The sequence below is a fragment of the Sphaerodactylus townsendi genome, linkage group LG04 (assembly GCF_021028975.2).
Source record: "Sphaerodactylus townsendi isolate TG3544 linkage group LG04, MPM_Stown_v2.3, whole genome shotgun sequence".
Classification (NCBI taxonomy): domain Eukaryota; kingdom Metazoa; phylum Chordata; class Lepidosauria; order Squamata; family Sphaerodactylidae; genus Sphaerodactylus; species Sphaerodactylus townsendi.
In genome coordinates this window covers 150895157-150918919 of record NC_059428.1, presented here as the reverse complement: position 1 = coordinate 150918919, position 23763 = coordinate 150895157, and the positions used below count along the sequence as shown (strand labels likewise).

Sequence of the window (23763 nt, the reverse complement as noted above, 5' to 3'; positions counted from 1 at the left end):
GGCACCATGTAGAGGCAGGGCAAACCACCTCTGAATGTCTCTTGTGTGAATTGAAAACCCTATAGAGTGCCACAAGTCTGGTGCAACATGGCACTTTCCACTCGTATCAAGCTGCTTCAACATTTGCGCCATCTGAATGGCAACTTGCTCCATTTTCTCGAAGCAGATGCTGAAATAGCCCAGAAAGACAGGTGACGTGAAGCAATCTGCTAATGTAACGTGACCTCAGCACCTTTTTGCCGCCTTAATACGGTTGCATTTTAATTTGACATGAAACCAGGAGATAAGACTTGTTCTGCGCTTCCTATATTAAACTTTATCGTGCACAAAATGTCGGAACAAGAATAGAAGATTTCTGGTTGACCAAGTTTGGTATGTAACATGAACGTGTGCTTATATAAAATTGAGCAATCCACACAGGATCTTAGCTTTTTTTTTTTTTTGCTTTAAAGATTGGTGTGACTTGTGCTGTCAGTTCTGGGAGTAATGCCTCCTGTTCAAGGCAAGCCCTCCTCAAGAAGAATAGCTACAGAATTCTGATCATGTGATGCAGGAAAGACTAGCCCTTTAGGTGTTGTTATGACAGCATAGTAAAACTTTTCTCAGGTTAACAAAGAGATATCCAAAGACGATGGCACTGAAAAGGCAGGTGAATACATACCTCAAAGCAGGACATGTGAAATACCTGTATACACAGAAAAAGGCACCCATATGTAACATACACATTTCAGAATTAAATGTTTCACTTCAACACTGATAGACTTCTGGAAATTCACATATACTCTGAAGTAGCCTAGAAGTGGCAACTTTTAGATTGGCAGTTCGCTGTGGTTTAAATGCGCATTGTTTAGGCTCATAACGCCTTCCCCTTCCCCCAAGACACATCACAGATTAATTAAGAGCAAGGTCCACATCCAGTGCAACTGGAAAGTGGAGACATCTCCAGATGTTCTGGCTTTAGTGTTATGATTTGCCACTGCCGACCAAACATTTGGTCAAGAGTAGCATCGGCTTCCAACCTATCATCCAGAAATGCTGTCCAGCTGAGGAGAAAGAAGTTTTTCTAGCTTCAGCTCCAGGTGAAAGAAGATACATTCCCAGAGAATCCACTAGGTATGTGCTGAGGTGTTTGAGTGCTGGGTCTCATGCCGTGTCGCTGCAGAAGTCTCTTTCCCACAATGCAACGAACATTATACATGTAGTGCAAAATAAAAGCCTTGTATTATGCCAGCCCAAGCCGTCGATTTCTGCCCCTTGAGGCCAGCTAAATTCCATTTGCAGTTCTAAACTTCTATGCAAAGGAGGGATCTTCTGGTAACAGCTAGATAGGCTCCTTTGTAGGCTCTAGTTCAGCTAAGCCATTCTGTAGTCACTGAATCTGGATATTGTTGTGAACCCATGGCTAGTGGATTCTTAAAAGACAACTATCAGTTAAGAGAATGGAACATATTACTCCATTTGTTAGTTCAGCACCCGAAAAGAACACAGCTTTATGGTCAGCAAGTTCTGGCACTGTTGAGGAACGACATTAATTAAACACACACAAATGTTTTACATGTTTTTTAACAGTTTGGGTTCTCTCGCTCTCTCTTTTTTTTGAAAGGCAGAAGGTGGTAGTGTCATTCAGTGTTCAAAAGAAGGCACTGCACTTAAAATAGCCACTTTTTCAGTAGTGTTTTTAGTCAAAAATTCAGCAGCTAATCAGCTTTCACAATCCTTCGGCCCACTGCCCCAATACTCGGACTGGTCACTTAGCAGCTTCCTCGAGCTAAGTAAACAATATTTTCTTGTCGGTTTCAAAAACCTATTCCCAAGAACCACACACACGGTAGTATTTTGGCCTACAACTACAGCAGATCTGAACAGAAGGAGGGCAATTGTCCTTCACTGCAACATGATATCCTTAAGGTTTTCCTGGAGGATCGTGTCCTTCACTGCGTGGAATACGAAGCGGATATTTTCAGTGTCGATGGCTGTGGTGAAATGGTGGAACAGGGGCTTGCTGCGATTCCGCCTCTTCCTGTCGAAGCACTGAACCAAGTAACGCTGGACGTCTTCCAACCTGTGAGGGTCACCTCTGAAGTCCGAGAAGTACTTCTTGATGCTGACGCTCCTGACTTTCTCCACCAGGAGGTCCATTTTGTTTAGGAACAGAATGATGGACACATTCAAGAAGAGCTTGTTGTTCACAATGGTTTCAAAGATATTCATGGATTCGACCAGTCTGTTTGTGCGCCTGTCTTCCATGAGGACCTGGTCATATTCGCTGGAGGAGACCATGAACAATATGGACGTGATCCCATCAAAGCACTGAAACCACTTTTGGCGCTGAGACCGCTGGCCGCCCACATCAACCATTTTGAAAGGGATCTTCTTGATGATGAAGTCATGCTCCACAATACCCTTAGTGGCCTTTCTAGCCAGCAAAATGTCTTGCTTACTGGGGAAATAGTTCTGTAGGAAGAGAGAGGTAGAGGGAGAAGATAACACATCAGGAAGAAGCACAACTGGAGCCACAGATGAGGAATGAAGAGAGCAGGTCAGTCTCACAAGACATGCCCAGCTACAAAAATGCGGGCTAAGTCAAGTTGCATTCATTTCAACAGATCACATGAACAGCCCTCCACCAACGATTCTTACCACATACCTGGGGCTGCGTAAACTGGCCGAAAGCATTCAGCAAAAGGTTAAATTTACAAGCCATATTGCTTGAAGGTGCCTAAGGTAATCTTGCAACATACACAAGAAAGACCTGGAATTTCTAATAAGGCCAGCTCTGCAAAAGTTTTGGTGTTCCTTGTACAGGCAAAGACATACAGCTACGCAGATGAGATGCCTCTAAAACGTTGTGGGATCAATTCGCTAGAGCCATAATTCTTGGAGGTTGTTTTCCCCCCCACTTCTGTTCTCAGACAAAGAAAACAGGAGCAACACCACCCTCCCAATCCATTGGCATCCACTGTGCTGTCGCTGCAGTATAAGATCTGATTCAGGAGTCGCCTTTCTGCATGTTCAGGCAATGTTTCATGATGCCTCTAGGTGCTAATAGAGAGGTCAGTACTCATTGAAGAACAGAAGCCTAGCCTGACTTGCTGACGGCTCTGTGCAATTTAGACACTTTCTCTAATAGTCTCCATCAGTGGCATTTTGTGGCTCGTGGGACAGTCACCCTTGCAATTGCTAGCAACCATATTCACTTCCCTTTCGAGCATGAGGTCTGCATATAAGGGAGGCTTACAACTTATCCATTCCTCCGGCAGTGACTGATTCAAGGCAGAAACTACCTGTCAATCAGAAGTCCCAATTGGCCCATGCCTACTTTCCTGAAACATTGGAGAAGAGTGATCAGAATTGAGCTACATGTGGTTCCTGAGCTCCTGTTACGACCCCACTATAGTGCTTGCGTTCTGCTTCATGTGGACTTCTGATGGTGCCTAACCATTGGGCACCGTGTTTTACTTTGACCAGGATAAGGACTTTTTCAATTGTAGGAATGCCCTGTCAGAAGAGACCGATACCTGTCTGGTTTCTCCAGGGTCTGTAAGACAGAATTATTCCTCCAGGTATTCCACTGAGACAGTCTTACTGGGCATATTATCAGCTTCTCTCATCACCATGCCAAAATGAGAGCGTGTTTTACGGATTGTTTGTATTTTTATCACCCCGATTGCTGAGAAGGAGTGGGATAAAATTGAATAAATAATAAGTAATCCTGAGTTTCATTAGTCAACAAACATATTGCCGATTCTGCCTTAAGAAACCACTTTTTAAGATAACTATTTTAGTATGTTTATTGATCAATTTTAAGGTTCTATGGTTAGAAAAATAAATGTCTCCATATTTAAGTTGTTTTGCTCTGCTGATTAGAAAGGGCTGGAAATAGTTTTTAAAAGACAGTGGAAGATAATAAGCAAAGTTTAACCTTACTTGGAATCTCCTTTGAATTTTTCTCTGATTTATTGAATGCTATTTCTTTCACAAACAATGTATGAAGTTCTTAATGATCGAAGTATGCAGTAAAAGAAAACATACACAATAAGATCCCGACAATAGACAAATCTTACCAGTTCACCAATCCGGTCCAGATTATCCAGGAAATACTTTATCGATTCACCCTGTTGAGAACAAGAAAAGGTTTATAAAGCCCCAACCATGTCTTAAAATAAGTTCCTTGACCTACCATGTATGCCAACCTTTATCCTGCAAACTTTCCTCCAGATCCAAAGTCATGGGCCTAAGAGACTCACATAGGCTGTTGTATGCAAGTCCTCAAACAACTTACGGCACTGTGCCAGAAACTCTGGTCTGTACATACATAGGCCAGGCTAACAGAGACTCTTTCTGGGTCGCCAACAGAGTTTGCTCAGCCTTGCATTAGCTCCATCTTCCCATGACAGAAAGAGAAAGGGCAGTCACACAAAGGTAGGAAACTGACCAGGACAGAACAGCACTGAGGAATACTTCTACAGTTTGTCAATGACTCCTTTAGAAGAAGAAGAAGAAGAGTTGGATTTATATCCCCCCTTTCTCTCCTTTAAGGAGACTCAAAGGAGCTGACAAACTCCTTTCCCTTCCCACCTCACAACAAACACCCTGTGAGGTAGGTGGGGCTGAGAGAGCTCAGAAGAATTGTGACTAGCCCAAGGTCACTCAGCTGGCAGCCGGAGTGAACAGGCTAATCTGAATTCCTCAGATAAGCCTCCACAGCTCAAGCGGCAGAGCGGGAATCAAACTCAGTTCCTCCAGATTAGAGTACACCTGCTCTTAACCACTACGCCACTGCTGCTCTTAACCACTATGCCACACTTTACACATATAGCACAGTGCCAGACTTAAGAGAAGCCTTGTTGCTGGCAAATTTCTAATAAGAACTGCAAACGTTCATTTTGTACTTAATCTACGTTTGTTCACCTTTTCTTAGAATTAGATTTTGCTAGGTTCTAACTCCAAGCTAATAACAGGGTAACAAGGAGAAAAGGAGGCTTAAACAGTTGCTGAAACAGGACAGGCTTAAAAGCACCTGAAGCTATACCTTTCATCATCCTCTTTTAAAGGATTGACCTGTGGAGTCCCCAGTTGCCAGTTTGACTTGCTGCATAGAAAACTATATTTCATTAATATCCTGTTTCTCTTAGCCAATACAGAAATGTGGATGACTCATCGTAACGCTGCATCTCTCCTCTCTAATGCTGGGTATTCTCTGAGTCAGCCCTGCCAACTGGAACCACAAAGGAGGTGCAGTTCCCATTGTTGAGCGGCGGCGGTGACTCACCGTACATCTGGGAATCGGAAAATCCAGAACGATTAATTGCAGGGCTGAAATAAACCAGGAATCCCATACTGCAGCATTGTTTGGAACCACATTTATCCCCCTTTGGCGATGAACAGCCACTTATGGGTCCAGGAATTTTCATTTGCAGCACTTAAAGGATTGGATAGTAAGACCCACCCACCCCATCTCACCCACACACAGGACAGGAGGAGGGAGCATAAATGTTGTCTCTCAGCCCATCAAGCCCAGCTGCCCCCCTCTGACATCAAGGTGGAAGATCATACCCAAGTGCTCTTATTCAAAGTATGTGGGTCGGTGTTGCACAACTGATTGCTGAGATAAAACCCAGACCCAGCAATACAGTCTGAGCCTATGCACATACGATCTGTAGAGCTTTGACATTTGAACTGCTAGAGGCAAGGTTTGTTCTTGCCCTGCTCCCCTGGAACAGCAGGAAAGCAGCCACAGGTCTAATCCAATCTGACTCACTGGTAACAGGAAGGAAGACTTTGTCCAGACTGTCACAGCCCACTCCCTCAGAAACTGACACATGTATCGAGAACATACAACTGGAAGCAGAAATATTAGTGCTAAATTTGTTCACACAGGATACAGATTTATATAAAACAAATGTCATGCAAAGTCAGCAGAAGGATTTAGTTTCTTCATACATTAGCCAATCATGACTATGGCTACCAGTCTTGATCCTCCTTGATCCGAGATTGCAAAGCCTTAGCAGACCAGGTGCTCGGGAGCAGCAGCAGAAGGCCATTGCTTTCCCATCCTGCAGGTGAGCTCCCAAAGGCATCTGGTGGGCCACTGTGATTAGCAGAGTGCTGAACTAGATGGACTCTAGTCTGATCCAGAAGGGTCTTTCTTATGTTCTGATGACTGCACCCCCAAACAGGGCCCTCACAAAGTCATATTAATTAGCAACTGCCAAGCAAACCACCAATTTGTGAGCTATTAAACCTATCAAAGCCTATCACACATTGATTTAAAAAAAACTTTAAAATTCTGTAGGATGGAGTATTCCCCCTTCCTGAACTAGCCATTAAAAACAGTTTGTTCTTAACTAGCATCTAAAACTAGATCCCCATCTATAGCTGCCATTCTCTTGGGTCCCAGGACCTTCTGACATGGATTTAATATAGTCTTCCTGATTTTGCTTTTACGAAACTCAGTGGCTAAATTTAGAACAGACAATTTAAGGTTAAAAGCCACAACGATACTTGCAAAAACAAGACAAAACGAGAAGCTGACATGTACTTACTGGACACACTTCAACTTACATGTTCACAGCCTATTTTATTAAGTGGTTAAGCACAATCAAATTGAATCTTTTCTGGTGCACTTGCAAAATTAATGTAATTAGGCATCCAGTGAAAATGAACAACATTCTGAAAAAAATGCCACCCAATTTTCACAAGTCCTTTGGGGGAATGCCATTAAAAACACACACAAAACTTGATGGTATAGTTGCTAGCATCTTCCATAAGTTACCTGACTGACTCATGTGACTTAGCTGAAAAGAATGCTTCATTCTGCAAGTTTAGTGTTCTGTCTTGGACTTTAATATATGTGACTCCAGAGCAACTTTGATATTCACTTCATCTTTTTTTCTGTTTCAAACTGGCTCTTGCAGTAGCTGTTTACGAATGTTCAAAATTGGGGTTCATCCCAGATACAGTTTAATGAACAAGCACGCCCTCCTAAAAACTACAGTCACTGAATAATGCATTTACATTTGAAGTAGACGAGCAACAGAAATTCAGCAGAGGTGTGTGTTTCTCTTTCGGATCAATGGGAACAAAAAATCTGTTTGCCTTTTCTTGTAGTTGTAAGACTTCAGGGTAGATAAATAAACTTCTAGCTCTTCTTTAAAAAATGGTGTTTGCAAGTGCAAAAAAGAAGTACTCTTTCCAATAGAGCGTGCAGAGATTGTGTGCATAATTCTTGCTACTGAAGGCAATGATCACATACAGAAGTTCTCAAGTTCAGCTCATTGTCTTCCTATCTGAATTAGTAGTTGCAATAAACTAATCATTTTAGCTGGCACACTCAGGAACGCACGCCATACAGGAGCCATTTTACACTTGCTTGTTTTTTAATAGGAGCGTTAGTACTATCATATTCGAGACAAATGTGTGAAGCTAATGCTGTGATTCTACTGATTAAAACTCTTCACTTGCTGATGGGTTGAGAGGCTTGAGTTGCAAACCTAAGTGTTTTTTCATAGAATTTTTAATGTGCAGTGTGCACTTGTGCAGCTGAATTTAAAGGGAGAACATGCATGAGCAGTCGAAGGCTTTCACGGCCAGATTCAACTGGTTGTGGTGAGTTTTCCAGGCTGTGTGGCCGTGGTCTGGTGGATCTTGCTCCTAACGCTTCGCCTAAATCTGTGGCTGGCATCTTCAGAGGTGTATCACAGAGTGTAACAGATTTCCCTCCGTGATACACCTCTGAAGATGCCAGCCACAGATTCAGGTGAAATGTTAGGAACAAGATCCACCTGACCACGGCCACACAGCCTGGAAAACCCACCACAACCAATCCATGAGCAGGTTTATCAGGAATAGCCAAAGGACAGTTGAAATGGCAAACAGTATTTTTTCCCCTCTCTTCGTCTTGCCCAGAAACCTTAAGCATGGTACAGGCTTATATGGATTCATTGTTAGAGAAGAAAGAACATGATTGTGCTTGTAGTGTGTGTGTGTGTTATTTTTGCCCATTGTTATGTGGTCCAGGGGGGTGTCAACAATAATGTCCAACAGAGCGTTTGAAAGCGACCATTCATAGTATGTTTGCTGCACCACAGTAAATGTGTTGATTTCATGTTTTGATATTTTTGTATGGCTGTTTGGTACTTGGGCCCTGTTTGTTTATGTGCCTAATTATCGAGTCATGGAATAGGTTCAAACGGTCATAGAGTGTTCTCAACTAATGAGGCACGGTTTGGGGCCAGGAATGCTTCAAGTCAAGGCTCTCTGATTCAAAGGCTTACGCCACTAAAAAAAAATAAAGGGTCCAATTAACTTATCTTTTAATAAGTGTACAGTTTTCTAGGGTGGCAGTAAGAGCATTAACATATAGCATAGTGCCAGAGAAGAGGCGGAGATCACCTCTGTAGCTGGGGCCGAAGGAAGGTTGGGGATTTTCAGCCGCCCGATTATTGGGAGGGGCTATATTAGCACCCAGCTTCTGTCCAGCGACCTGGGGAGTCCACCTGGATTTAATGCTCTTTCTATGGAGACCCAGGTGGCCCATATAACAACCAGTTAAGCGTTCTACCATCTCGACGTCAGGCCCGGCCATTACTCCCCTTCCCCTTTCCCAAGCTGGCCTGGCCACTGTGGTCCCATGCCACAGCGGTACACCTCCAGGTTAGACTATTGCAACTTCTGTCTCTGCGGGCGCAGACATACGTCTGATTGAATTAAAAATGGTCCAGGATATAGCGAAGCCCGTATGCTCACAAGAGTGCCAGGGGAGAACATATTACCTATTAACTCCGCCGCTTGCACTGGTTACCAATTGAATTCGAATCATTTTCAAAGATGTTGGTGTTAACAACGCTTTAAGGCCTTCGCTGACCTGGGACCTCCACGTTACCTGCTTGGCGGGACCGTCTTACCCCTTATGTCCCGAATAATGGGCCTCTGCGTTCAGCAGAGGCCAACTTACTGGTGATTCCCAGCCCCTGCATTATTGTCTGGCTGGCCTCCACCCGGGCAGAACGCTACAGCTCTGGCCTGCCCCTCAGTTAGAGCAGCTCTTCCATCAGCTGTCCGGGCCCCTGCGGGATCTTGCTGAGTTCACTTAGCAGGGCCTGTAAACTGAGCTGTTCCACCGGGCCTTTAGAAGACTTCCAGCTGTTGATAGGGGCCCCTTCCTCCTTCTTCCTTCCCTCCTCTTTTTTTCTCAAGCATTCACGACATCGTAGAGATCCTGCCACCGTTGTTTGGGGTTATGGGAGAATTAGTAGAGGCCGCCATCCTGGGTTAATTAATGCTGCATTTTTAAATGGGGAAGGGTTTATTTTTATTCTTATTAGAGCTGTTTTAACTTATATTTATCGTATTTAAAATGTTATTGTGCTCTATCCATGTTGTACACCGCCCTGAGCCCTTTGGGGGAGGGCGGTTTATAAACCCAAATAATAAATAAATAAATAAATAAAAGCCTTGTTGCTGGCAAATTTCTAATAAGAACTGCAAGCGTTCATTTGTACTTAATCCAAGTTTGTTCACCTTTTCTTAGCATTAACAGGTTCCACTGAAAGGTGACTGGAAGCTGATTTTACAATATGAAAAGCTGAAGAATTCTTTCGACTTGGCTGATGGGAGACAGGCCCAGTGTTCCAAAACAAAATGCTTTACATAAAGATGAAGTATTAGCTACTTCTTTCTTATTAGCGGTTTTCCAAGCTTATTTTCCACACGCAAAAAATTTAAAACTGGAGCTCGGTTGAGCAGCTTCTTTTGGTCACGGGGTAGCGGAAGTTACCCTTGAAGGAAACATACCTGATGTTTGTTCAGGAGCAGAGCTAAACAAAGCACAGACTAGCCAGTTGGGAACTGTAGAAATGGGAGTTTTGCTCATAGAGAAGACATTTGAAAGGTGCCAGGAAATTACTCCCCAGACTTTCTAATTTCTCAAAGAGGACACCTTGAAGGATGTTTCTGGAAGATATTCCCTCCCGACTTTAAATAAACCATCGAGTCAATAACACATTTTCTTCACATAGCCTCTTCTCTTCAAACATAGCTGGAAATTGGAGGTAATATTACTTTCAGTGAGGTCTAAGGCATCATCCTCATCTAAGCTGACATTTAAGGTGGACCTTTCCTTTTTTAAATAAAGGGGCTTTTAAGCAGTTTAAATTTTTTTAAGTCCCCGGGTTCACAAGTGCGCAATTCAGCTTAGCATGGCAGGTAAGCCACACACAGACACACAACTACACAACGTTATCTTTTCCTAGCAATCCTGAAGGATTGGTGCCACAGCCACAACTGAGTTGCAGCACATCTAATACACTGAAGGGAAGTTCCCACTGAAAAGCCAATACTTTGAAAGGACTATGAAGAGCCCGCCTCCCCACAGGTTTGCGTCTATCTAGCAGTTCAGAGCTCTGACAGATCCCACTAGCTCCAACAGGTCTGCTCATGCTTCCTGCCACAACTAACACACTGTCTATTCCACAATCTTTACTTAGCCTCCTACATGTCTTAGGCAATTCAATATTTGTCAAATATTTCCCCAACTGAATGTCTGGCTAGTTATGTATAAGCTGTTTCATCAAGAGCTAAGGTCTGCCTGCGGGACTAAACTTTAGCTGTACAAAGCTCCGATGGGGGAAAAAAGAGAGTAGGCCGCCTTACTAGCTTAGCCAGTGTAAAAGAAGAAGTCTGATCCGCAGTTTCCTTCCGCATTTCTCATAATGCACGGCAGCAAGTTTTGATGGGAATAGAGAAGTTATGGACAAGTCCAACATCATTATGCCCTTACTAAGTCTTACAGGTCATACTGATCACTTAGCAATTTATCCAAAGTTTGGGGATATGATCAAGGAGGGTTAAACTGTTTTGTTAGAAGCAAGCAAGCAACGTTTCTGAGCACGCACACAAAAATAGATCTCAGAATCAAAGAGAGCATCCAAAATATAATGTAGAATACAGTTACCCAAATGTTTAGTTCTACTGAAACGAATGGAAACAAAAGAGTTTTGCTCAGTTCCATTGATGAAACAGCTTAGACATAACTAGCCAGACATTCAATTGGGGAAATGGAAAGTAATCTACTGATGAGCCACAATCATGTGGAGCTTCTTTGTTTCTGAGGTTACACAGGATAGATTTAAATCAAGGCTTACATTATGGCATATGTAAGCCAAGTTGAAAAGCAGCACAATTCATTTTGATGTCACAGATAATTTCTGCATGCTTAAAGAACGGTGTTATCTTCCAGGCACAGCAGGCACTACAAGAATGGACTTCAAAATGTTGACACCACCCAAGATCAGTAGCACTCCCCATCTTAACAGTGCCAGAGATGCAAGTATACAGTCCAAGTACAATGCCAGGAAAACACTGCACAATCTCTCAAGAAAGTTCAAATTTGCATGTTTAGGATTCTGCCAAATATTTCCTTTGTTCCACCTGTTTTATTCTAAAATGTTAAGGCCTTCTCTCCTTAGCAGAACAAGCTATATCTTTGTTCCATTTCATCAAAATCAGATCCTCATTCGTGTAGTTCTCTATTCTACCAGCACAACCACGTGGAGTGGGAGCAGAAGATGACGTTATGAAACAAATACTACTTATAATCTATTGTCTCATGTTATCATGGTTAATAACTTTAACGTTTAGATCCATAGCCTAACTGCACAATTAATATGTGTTTTATATTTACACGCACACACACACACAAAGTGTAACAAAAGCATACTTAGAGATGTGAGGGCTTGGAAATAACCCCAGAAACATATCAGGGGGAGAACATTTTTCTCCCTTGTAGACTTTTAAAATAATCTTTCCAATGGAAAAAAAACTGGAGAAAGTTGGGGGAGCATTGAAAAATCTCATATTAATTTTTGTCTTACTAAGCATTTCACTCATTCTAAAAGTACATCATGCAAAGTTTAAAGACTCCCTCAATTATTTCAATGGAAAAATCTGAAAACACTAAATCTTCTCTCCACACACTGTGGCGAAACAGGCTTGCTTTTGGCTGGCAGGCCCTATTTCGCACTCTGCACACCCCCAGAAGTTACTGACTTTTCCTGGGGAGGGCTAGCTTTCTCTCTGGGTATGCTGCCACCACCTGATCATTTGAGGACTGCCCACTGGGGAAGATCAGGATTTCTCAGCTTCCTTTCCAACTGCGAGGCCTCTGCCTCAGTTTCCCCTTGGTTCCCCTCTGGTTCCTCCTGGGTTCTACAGGGTAGACTGGAGATCCTGGAGGAAAAGCTGCTCAGCCTTCCTCTACCTCCTAGTGTGTCCAAGACAGTGGAGCAGAGAACTGTGGTACAGAGTATGTGGTACAGAGAACTGTCCTCCACATCCAAGGTTTAAAAAGTATTTATTAAAAAGTGATTACCATATGTTTTAGCACAGCACCAGATCTAGCAAGGGTTTCCAAAGAAAAGGCAGTATCAACGCAAATCCCCTACCCCTATCACTAATACATACCCTGGCTAGGAGATGGTAGAAAGCAGGGTAGGTCCTTAAAGCTTAAACTGTTGCAATTTGCAGAGAACTTACATTACCTGGCTGGACACATGGCCCAGAAAATGGCTGCTGCCTTCCACAACTCAGGCATGAGGCTTGCACTCCAGCAGAAGGAAGAAGAGAAGAGAGCCTCGCCCCTTCACTCCAGCAATTTATCAGATCCCAGACCCCACCCTCCTTTGACCAGGTCAGGCTGGGTCAAGATATCATTTCCTGACGTTTCTCTGGAATTTCCAAGTCCCCCAAGTCTATGATACCTGCTGTGGGGAGGGGAGGAAAGAAAAAAGGAAAGGGAGGGGGGAGACATTTCTCCATACACACCAAAAAAAGATAGAGAAGACAGAACGCAGCACACATCCACAATGACGCTTCTGTCACTCACAGACTTGCCTACATTGAGCAGACCGTGGGACTTCCCAGGAGACAGATGGGGAAACTGGTGTCGTGTGCTTAATGCAAAGGGAGAGGAAAGCACAGAAAAGGCTGCTATTGTAGAATCCACCCACACAGTGCTGCAAGGCTGAGTGTCCCAGACAAGGCTTCACAGCCAGAACTTTGATGAATTGGGTGCTAAGCAGAATGCCAACAACAAATGCTTACATGCAGCTCCCGCCTTGGCAAAATCATTTCTCATATCTACTGGGCTGAGGTCAATGAACACAAGCTTCACGCTCCGAACCAGTTACGTCACTATACACTTACCAAGGCAGGACGTTCGTATCTCTGCAATTCGCAGCTTTGGACAGTGAAACAGGAAGATTGCTTCAAGGCAGATTGATAGCTCTGGCAGATACTTGATACAGAAATTGTAGTTTGGTGGATTGAGAAGAAAGCTACACAAGTGCACCTGATTCGGCAACTCCGCCCACCTTCATCCCAAATCACTGCCATTCTGTGTACTTCAACTGCACCTGAACAGCTACCGTGTTGGACAGAGCTTCTAGTAAAAGCTAACAATGACGCAGTCATGACAAACCCACAGCAAAATTGTGTCAGTGGCACAACTGGGGCAGCTATGTAACATGACCCCCTTCGGTTCCTCATGACCTTGGCTCTGAACCACAATTCAATACTTATCGTAAAAAAAAACCTAGAAGATTAAATTACCCATTGAGAAACTAGGCTTACTGGAGGCTCTGAAGGATTCTGAACTTTTATAAGGAAGTTTCCAGGGGATGCTCAGTTCTCATTTTCAGTGACAACTGCATAGTCACATACAGTTCCTCCATTGTGTATGTGTGTGTGTGTGTGTGGGGGGGGGAGCTTAGCATAGGTACTCTTGGGGAGAAGGCCTCACAACAACAGCAACAATTATATCTCTGTCTAGTTTTGATGTGATAATACCGTCGCTGGAAAGACAGACGGGGTCCAGCCCTGAGAAGCACAGAGTAAAATTTCCGTGTGCCACTTACTTCTAAAAACACTACAAAGCCACCCCCTCCAAGTTCCATTCAAACACCCCCAGCACCAAATGCTGGTTCAAGAGTTCAGAATGCCTGCAAGATCACACACGTGCGTTAAGGGGCCCAAAGAATCAGGGTGAGTGAGGTGCTTCAACCAAGGCAGGAACGAACAAAAGAGAGACTGTGAAGCTGGACGGGAATGACCCAGTTACAAAGCCTACAAACGGCTGATTTATTACACCTAGATTGAACTAGCGGATTTTAGGAAGTTGCCTGCTGAATTTTTCTGCAGTGTATTAGCACAAATGTTAAAAAATGGAAAAATATGCGAAAGGGTAAGGTGGCTCAGACAGAACTGAAAGGGCTTCCTCGAAGACTTCTATCTGTTAGAGTACACTGGCTCAGTCTACTTGTTTCTTTATTAACAGAGATGTATGCAACATCTCCCCCCCACCCCCAATTAGTCACAGCAGCTTATTACTTAGTACACGTTTTTCCACCTTTGTTTCAAGTTACCGCCTATCACAATTTATTTATAGTAGTATGCCAGTTTGCTGGGAAGATGCCCACTTCTTAAATTGATAACTGCTTTTTATTTGGCACAGCCTGACACACTCACCAGCTGATATTCACTCCGACGACTAAATGCCTCCTTGATCCCAGAATCCTTCCACAGGCCGCTCAGGGCAGGGACGTACAACTGGAACATGCAAGGTTCGATGGGTATCCCAGCCTTACTTTCAAAGGCCATTAGAAACATCCCGTGCTTTTCATTTTCCGAGTACTCCCAAGGGATCCCGAGTTTGTCCCGTGCATCAACCAGAACTCTGCAGCCCTAAAACGAAACAAAAACAGGCAAACCTTAGTGGTTAATGGAGGAAAACCATCACGTTGCATCCAAGAAAGAGTTAAATCAGATTTAGAATCTCGGTCAAGGAACAGGTGAGTATTGCAGATATCATGAGACACCCTTGGGTAAGTAGCTTCTGCATTTTGATAGCAGTGGCAGAAGGACCCTTTTCCCCAGTCTGGTTACGGGAAGGAGATACTTTATGAGAGCAAACGTCAACATTTAGAGATAAGAAACCTCAGCTCTGAGAACTCCAACACAGCATTGGCCACGCACACCTCCTTTGTCCAGCTAACATTTTTGTTTACCCAATGGCATCTCTGCACTTGCTCAGACATACAAAACCCTTTGTTGTTGTTGTTGTTGTGTTTTTTTTAAAGCAAACACAGCATAGGAGATAACCCTACAGAGATCACAAGTATCCAGGCCTCAGGACCACATCTATTTCCTGCGTAACAAGTTGCCTCTGTTGCGTTCTGACCTGGCGCTCTCTAAAGATTTGGGTAAGGATTGAATCACGAGCCTTTAGAAGTCTGTTTAACTAGCAGGATTTTGTTTTTGTTCTAGTTCTCACAAAACAATGCCTTACATATTTGACCGAGTTTGTTTTGAAAAGCTCAAACGCCAACTCTAACGTTCCTTTAGGTAATGTTTAGCAAAGATACTCCCCAGAGAATCCAAAAGCTTGATACTGCTACCTTTTCCAAGAACTGATTTATCAAAACAAGCGTTACTGCGTTCTGACAAGATACTGGGAACGTCAAGCCAAACATTTTGTCCACACAGAAGTTTGAAAATCTTGTCTGCATCTCCCAAGGAAAAAAGAAACTGCCATTGTAAAGTGCTACAGATTGACATCTCCGGAGAGCCTGCCAGAGCTATTTTCATCTGGGCAGAATACTGACACTGCTCTATTCCATCTTGGGACAAATGGGTATTTTAGTTCCTCACATTATGGGAGCTCAGCTGTGATCATTACCAGCTTACACAAAAACACAGAAATCTGCTGACACTCAAATCTTCATTAGTGCCCCACAATGCCAAAAGTAAACCACAAAAAGCCACATTGTGAGATCTCAACACAACGATACTCTGGCTGTATAAAAATAGATCGTGTTGTGTCTCCAACAGTAGAGTTCTCCAGTTACAGCACACTGCACAAACCTTTAATACATGGGGTGTGAGAGCCTTTGACAATACAGAAGGAAAACACTTTCAGGCTGCCAGTCTGAGCGGAGCTGCTACTCCAGCAAAAGAGAAGTGACTGGGAGACATTTTTAATGGTCAGGTTGGGCTCTTTCTAATGCAGCTTCTCTAATGTAAACAGCGAGCCGTCTTGAATGCCTATTACTTCACCTCTAGACAATGTAATTCTCCGGCATACACTGCTCAAAGGGCATGCCTTTGCTCCACATCACAGAATACAGAAATTAAAGCCTTGTAAAAGGAGGCTGTAAACTCAAGACATGGGAGTGAAAATTCTGTTCCAGGGATTCTGGCTACAAGTTTGAAAACCTTGCTCTCATTCTTGTGCACGGATGGTTTCCCCTGTTCTTAACCAAAGCAGTTTAACTAAATTTTATTATATCGTTAATCTATTCCTATCCTACACCAAGGAGGCTACTCCTCTTCTTTTTGTGTGAATCAGACAGATTCCCTATCTCAGAGACTTCAGTGGTTCGTACAAGACTAAAGGAGAAGCTGAACACCAATTTTTATATTCACTGGTGACTTTATGGAGTTCAGTCCTGTCCTATTAACTCTACATGCTTAGCCACCATTTGCAAGGTCAAGATGAAGTGTGAACTCCCTCCTCGCCTGCGTGAGAATGTGCTTAATGGTATATAGCGAAAGGAATCGCAGCTCTGGGGCGACTCCCATCCTCCCCGCCTCTTGATGCCCGGTTGCCAGTATGCAAATCGTGATCCGGCACACACAAGCCAGAGCTCTGACCTTTCACCTGCTCAGGCTCCAGCACTCTAAAGCCTTTTAACGCGTCTAGTTAAGCCTCCCTTCACTTAGGGAGCCGCGCAGCTGCAGCCCTGCCTGAAAGATTCTCCACACTGGGCAATGAGATCATAATGGCAGCTTATCAGAACCACGGAACTGCACAATACCGGTTTTCTTCCTTGATAGTACTTCGTCTGTGCCCTTTGTTCCCACACAGAGCTGCTTTTTGCATCCCGGTCCCTCACCCAAAACTCTTGCCAAACAGGGATGCTCCTTGAGACACGCAACTTACAGGTGACGTTCCTTCCTTGAAGCGCAATCAGGCATGGCAGTGACATTGATCGTGACCCCTGGATCAGCCCTTCTGAGGGATTCAGTACCTTTAAAAGACTTGATTGCATAGAGTCAGAACTTGGGCAATTAATCCTCCGGCACGTCAATTAATAATTCCCACAGGTCCCACTGAAACTACGAGTGAGCCAATGCATGCTCAGGACCTAGTTGCTGGCCCGTCTTTCACCCCAAAGCAGCCTCTATGCAGTCCTTAAATGAAGTCTTGCAGTGCAAACACTTTTCATCCTAGCAATTGCATCCTAGCAATGCAAGTTTAAAAGCTCTACTGAGTACATTTGCGTACATTTCTTTGCTCTACTGTCTCGAACAATGGGGAGAACAGTCATGTACGAGCAAATGTGCTACACATCAAGTTCCAATTGAAAAGGTAACTGGGGAAAATAGGACACACCTGTTATCTCCTACAATAACGTTAAATCCACGCTACAAGTGTTTTTTTCTCTCTGCTATCAAGACGCTGCCCAGGCCTGCTTCACTTCAGAAAGGCTGCTGTGTTATCAGGTGCCTTACAATCATGCCCTGGGCTGCCATGTATATTGCGCCATGACTGACTAAGTCAGAAACAAAGTTGAATGTGCACTGTTTGTAGATAAAGTGATTTAAATGGTGCTGAGTGTTTACACACATAATTTTTTGGTAGAAAGGTTGTCAGGTTACTCACACTTAAAATTTAGTCAAAACAAACCAAGATATATCCCAATATAGTTTATGTGTGTGTGTGTGTGTGTGTGTGTGTGTGTGAGAGAGAGAGAGAGAGAGAGAGAAAGAGAGAGAGAGAGAGAGAATTTCCTGCACCCAAAGGAAAAGTAAAGATCTCCTTGGCCAAAGGCATGATTCCTGCCCTCATTCCAGCAAGCCTCTCAGGGGACCAAGTTTAGTGGTGGGAAGGAGCAGCTGATCATAACACGAGCTCTTTGCAATTCTGTATTATCTCCAAAGATGAGCAAACAGGCGAAGGTGTAAAAACAAAATATTAACATGGCAGCCTGGGAAAAAGGGACACTCTTGTTCCTCTCAGAAACAAGCCACTCTGCAACCTTCCAGGGACAAGAGCAGAAAACAGCATACTTAAAAAAAACTGCAAAGATAAGTTGTAGCAAACAGTTTTGAGAAGAAAGCTGGAGAACAGGAAATGGTTGGCTAGTTTACTAAAGATCTAGCTTTTAGGGATCTAGACAGTGCTAGGCAAACAAGGAACAGGCTGGGGGGGGGGTGTCTGCCAAGTACTTTGAAGAGCAATTAAATTCTGTAAAATAGTGGGGCATGTCAGACTGTCTTGCTTTTATCATAATTGCACAATCAAGTTACTCAAATGAAGTTATCCTCCTGTTTCCAAACGTTTTATTTACAGAGACATTTTATGGCAGGCCTTTCAACAGACCGCTTTTCAAGGCAGGGAGTCAACGCGGAACGAAAGTACAATTAAAACGTCAATTAAAACCCGCAGGAGAAAATAACAAACAGACTTCCTCTAAAAGCAAATGGGCATGTGAACCATACCAATCTTGCCTATGTCTTTAAATCCCACTGATGGCCAGATGTAATCATAGTTTGCAGCTCATTTTCATTCATATTTCAGAGGACGGGAACAGTACCCCAAAGCAATCTCATATTCAGGAATGCCTCAATCTCTGAAGAATTGCTTAGTTTATTTGGCATAAAAGCAAATAGGCACTAGCCACGTTTCTTTGCTTTACCCCTTCCCTCTCCTGAAACTTACAACAGAATGCAGTTTACAAAGAAGTCAAATGTATTCTCAGCATCACCCCAAGTAAAGTATGTTGCATGAATACTTACACCCAAATCATCTTCTAGCAGGCAGCCGAAGGAATGAAGGCAAAGAACTGGGGCTAACAATGACATTTTAATAGTCACAAATCAAGCAGTAACACATCACTGAGGTTAAATGACCTTTATCCAAGAAGTTTTAAAAAGGAAACTCCAATATCGTGTTACTCATGTTCCAAATGATCTGACTCATTTGCTGAAGCCCGTCTTGCAAGAAAAATAACTCCAACTGTATTCTGATTGCTGAAAGATATGTTGGAAGCCAGTAGTTACTTTTATCATGAAGCATCCTTTGTGCTACATGCTGGTGGTATTCATTAGCCTATATCACAACATAATCAGATGAGTACCTGCCCAATAATAAATTGAAAGATCAGGAGAATAAGACCACCTACATGGAAATGGAAAAACGCATAACCGTTCCTTAGATCTCAAATAACCTACGAACATAACAAACCAAAAGCACATATCTTTGATACAGAAATTAAGCAAATTTTGAACCCCAAAAAGAGATAAAGTCTCATACCAGTTTATTTACAAATATACCTCCCAAAAAATACTTGAACAGACAATATTCAAAGCATTTTTAAGAACACCCAAAGGCTGCTGTGTACCTGATGGGAGTGAGCTTTTTCTTCTGTGAACACCAAACCTCATGTCATATCACAAATTGCTTTGCAAATTTCAAAATGATGACTGAAGTCTTGGTGGAATAAGTTGTGTGGTTCTTTGATCTCTCTTCACCCTGACTTTATTTTCTTCTACTGAAAGTTCAATAATCTCAGATGTTCTTTTCCAAGAATAATACGCATGGCCAAACCATCAAGAAAGCACTCACAGCTTTTTAATTAAGGATGACTGTATAAACACTACCAAACTAATTTAAAAGTTTTTCAGATTCAATCGAAGTATGTTGTGCCCAAACCTAAGACAGTTGGGCATCTTATGTTCTTATCTTCTGCAGTTCTTTGCACAGAAATCTCTTCTTGCTTGACATGGCTCTGAGAATGCCAGCTATAGATGCGGGCAAAACGTTAGGAGCAAAAACTACCAGACTATGGCCATACAGCTCAGAAAACTCACAAGCCAGTTGATTCCAGCTGTGAAAGCCTTCAACAATACAGTTTTTAAAACGTTTAAGGCAACTCAAGCAGGAAAATAAAGTTGCCATTTTAAAAACACAGCTTCATTAGGCACATATTGTGCTCCTCTAGTCCACTCCCTGCATCTATTTTTCCAAGTCTGCATGTATACGATATCATTTTCCCCATAGCTTTCTAGGAACCTTAAGAATGCCTAACTCCAGTTTTGCTTGAAGCTTTCTATTTCCCAGATCAGAAAATGACAGTAAAGCTCATTGGTTCGCAACAGATTTTCTTTAAAAAGGCTCATGACTCTTGAGAAATAGTAGGTAATCTGTCTATCAACAAATAGCCTCACAAGGGGTCTGTTGTGGGGAGAGGGAGAGAAAGGAGTTTGTAAAATGCCTTGGGTCCCCTTACAGGAGAAAAAAGCAGGGTATAAATCCAACCCTTTCTTCCACATTTTGACACACGCTGGGCCTATGGTGGTGACAAACGTACGCTCCTACATTCCCAGCGTTCTTCCTTTTACTCTCACTGGAAGCAGCTTTTACCTGGAGAAGGTGTGTTTCAATCAAACCTGCGCAAAGTGTGAAATCACGCTAAGCACAGCCTACCAGGAGTCTGTTTCAGCCTGCTACGTTCAGCTCCTTGAAGAATAAAGATTGGCCACTGCCTTACCCAGCCCAGCACTAGATGAATATGGACCAAGGTCACAGCAACAGCTCCCATTTGCAGGCCGATTTCTGGATGGCCTCCAGTCTTGGCTGCTAACCCCAATCCTTGTCAGAGGGGCTTACTAACTTAAACGGCTGCTGACTAGGTTGGAATAATTATAAACAGGAAGTGTTTCTGATGTGACTCAAGTTGCACGTCTGGCTTCCTCAAGAAGGAAACCATGCAGAAGGATCAGATAACCCAGTTACTGCCCAAACCAGTACCACTGAGCCTGCAGCACAAAGAATAATAACCACTTCGTCAGCCCTGTCTAATTACTGGTACGGTAAGCAATGGCGGATCAGATCTGAACTCAGCAATGCATTCAGCTCGGTGCCTGTAAGCAAGCAATACAAACCAAGACTGCAGAAAGCAGACCCTGAGAAAGTGTGTCCAGAGCAACTATTGACATGATTCAACCTTGTAGAATAATTGAAATAAGAACTATAACTTGTCAGAGCTAGCACAGGTGTCAAACTCAGGCCCTCCAGGTGTTCATGGACTACAATTCCCATCAGCTCATGCCAGCAGGGCCAATGGGCCATGCTAGCAGGGGCTGCTGGGAATTGTAGTCTATGAACATCTGGAGGGCCTGAGTTTGACACCTATGCAAGGATTACCATTTTAATCACTCTGACCTCTTGGGAAAATGTTACTATTTTGTTAGGTGCCAAAGTCAGTCTTTGATTCCAACCTGATCATAGAATCACAGAGTAGGAAGACCCCAAGGGACATCAAGCCCAACCCCGAGCAACGCAGGAACACATAATCAAATGTTTCAGTACTTCCTGCTTTTTCCTCTTGCGCCCCACAGGGTTGGTCAGACTTAACATCTACAATCTGGCCCAACTGAGAGCGTCCATCTCTAACCAGATCGATATCCTGCCCTTCTTCCAAGGCTCTTGTTCAGAGCTACTTAAATGGGCCTTCGATCCCCACTTTGTACTTGGTTAAGCTGAGATTGTCAGTTTCATAGCAGAGTGAAGTGTTTGTGATCTGAAGAAAGATCAAGAGTGTGTGTAAACACACACAGGAAGTCAACAGTAAAGGTTTTGGCCTATAAACAATAAGGATCTGTTTGTCGTATATATAATACCGTAAACACTCAAATGTTTCCCAAAGCTCAGAAAACTGGCATTGGTTTCCCTGCACATTCCAGGACTGTTTGTGGCAGTGACTACATTTTCCCCAATGGTGACTTTACAATTAATCAGAAAAAAAGAAATTTGAGTCAGTGGCACCTTTAAGACCAACAAAGTTTATACCCAGAATTAAACTTTGTAAGTCTTAAAGATGCCACCTTTGTCTGCTGTTTCAGACCAACATGGCCACCCATCTGAATCTTACTAGGAACAATTTGTGAAAACTTGACAGAACAGCACATTAGTGTCATTTTTCATCACACAAAAAAGCAGCAGGCCTTATAAACAATAAGAAAATGTCTGGAATCTCGAGCAACTGAGATTGTTAATGTTTCATTTTTTAAAAAAATTATTATTGAAGAAGTTCCTGTTTAAAACAAAGCTGAGATCCTTCACACACCAGACACTGGTGGAAAATGCAAACTTCTGAAGGTGTTATTATTGACTGACAGGCTACCTAACAGCACTGTTAATGGGCACAGCAGTTACAGCAAAAAGATTCGAATGTACCTCACAGGGCTGTTGTGCAGCAGCCCACCCCTTCTCTCTCCCTCCCACTTCACAGGGACGCCAGTCTCTCCCTCCTTCCTCCCATCTACCCCCTATCTCCCAGGGCCGTTGTGCAGAGCCCCACCCCTATCCCTCCTATTTCACAGGGCTGGTGTGCAGCCCCCCCACCCACCCACGTCCCTTCACAGGGATGCTTTCCAGATCCCACCCCTTTCCCTCCATCCTACCTCACAGGGCTGTTGTGCAGCACTCCTGCACCCTTGCCTTCCTTACTCCCCCTCCCTTCACAGGGATGCTTTCCAGATCCCACCCCTTTCCCTCCCTCCTACCTCACAGGGCTGTTGTGCAACGCCTCACGCCTTCTCCCTCCCTCCTAGGGATGCTTTGTGCCCCCCCTCACAGGGCTGTTGTGCAGCACTCTTGCACCCTCGCCTTCCTTACTCCCCCTCCCTTCACAGGGATGCTTTGCAGCACCCCGTCCCTGTCCATCACCTCACCTGTTGCGCAGCGCCCCGCCCCTTCTCCCTCGGCAGGGATGCTCGCCAGCGCCCCTCCCCTTCTCCCCCCCCACGCCCGCCGCCCACCTTGAGGACGTTCTCGTAGATGGTGGCGCGGAACTCGAGCAGGGCCTTCTGGCCGAACTCGCGCCCGTGGATGATGCGCATCTGCTTGAGGAAGGTGGACTTGCCGCTCTCGCCCGCGCCCAGCAGCAGGATCCGCACCAGCCGCCGCACCGAGCGCCGCTCCCGGGCCAGCAGCGCGTCGATCTCCCGGCTCCGCCGGCGCGCCTCCCGCTCGACGTCGCGGCTGCGCTCCTTCCCGTCGGCGACCGCCGGCCTCTCCTCGGTGGACAGCAGGCAGCGGCTCAGCGTCCGCACCAGCCCGGACATGGCGGCGGCGGCGTCGCCTCGGTTATTCCCCTCAGGAGGGACAAGTGACGGTTGTTCCCTCACGCGCCTCAAAAAGGGCGGGAAAGAAGGCCCAACCGTCGATTTTAGCCGTTGGGGGTTACCTCAGGAAGGCGCCCCGTCTCCCCAACTCTCTTTCGGTCCCTCGCTTGAGGCTTTTTTCCCCCCCTCACACCCACCCCTCTGAAAAAGCGTCCACTGATTGGTACAGGCTGCGTCCGTCAACCCTGTCTCGGCTTCCCACTGGATGAGTGTCATGGTGAGGGTGGGGACAAGGGGAGAGGCCTGGAGGGAGGAATGGAAACGAGAGGAACGGGGGGCTTGCTATTGGGTGAGGGGCGGGGAAAAGGCTTCGGCGGCCAATCAGAGCGGAACAAGAGAAAGGATAGGTTTGGCAAGAATGGGAACGAGAGGAACGGGGGACTTGCTATTGGGTGCGGGGCGGGGAGAATGCGGCGACGGCCAATCAGAGCGGAAAGGGGGGTAGTGTAGGTGGCCATGGGCAGAAGGGGAAGGATGCGTGGGAGGGGGAGGAGTTTTTCCCCCATGCTAAGAATG

The 23763-nt window shown here is 44.4% G+C and overlaps 1 protein-coding gene across 1 annotated transcript; it reads right to left on the bottom strand.

Moving 5' to 3' along the window:
* Nucleotides 1-445: 445 nt before the first annotated feature.
* GNA12 (G protein subunit alpha 12) lies at nt 446-23354 on the bottom strand. Its single transcript, XM_048493721.1, has 4 exons — nt 22882-23354; nt 14524-14739; nt 4065-4115; nt 446-2454 (listed from the first exon to the last, which is right to left on the bottom strand). Exons 1-4 carry the CDS (start codon nt 23185-23187, stop codon nt 1885-1887), a joined length of 1143 nt encoding a protein of 380 aa, XP_048349678.1. The 5' UTR covers nt 23188-23354; the 3' UTR covers nt 446-1884.
* Nucleotides 23355-23763: the final 409 nt, after the last annotated feature.

What these genes read in the sequence shown, in the direction of transcription:
- GNA12 (XM_048493721.1), bottom strand. Translation starts at nt 23,187, where the DNA reads ATGTCCGGGCTGGTGCGGACGCTGAGCCGCTGCCTGCTGTCCACCGAG. An exon ending in TCTACGAGAACGTCCTCAAG is followed by an intron (nt 14,740 to 22,881) that starts GTGGGCGGCGGG and finishes GTTTCGTTTTAG; the next exon opens with GGCTGCAGAGTTCTGGTTGA. An exon ending in TGGACCGGATTGGTGAACTG is followed by an intron (nt 2,455 to 4,064) that starts GTAAGATTTGTC and finishes CTCTTCCTACAG; the next exon opens with AACTATTTCCCCAGTAAGCA.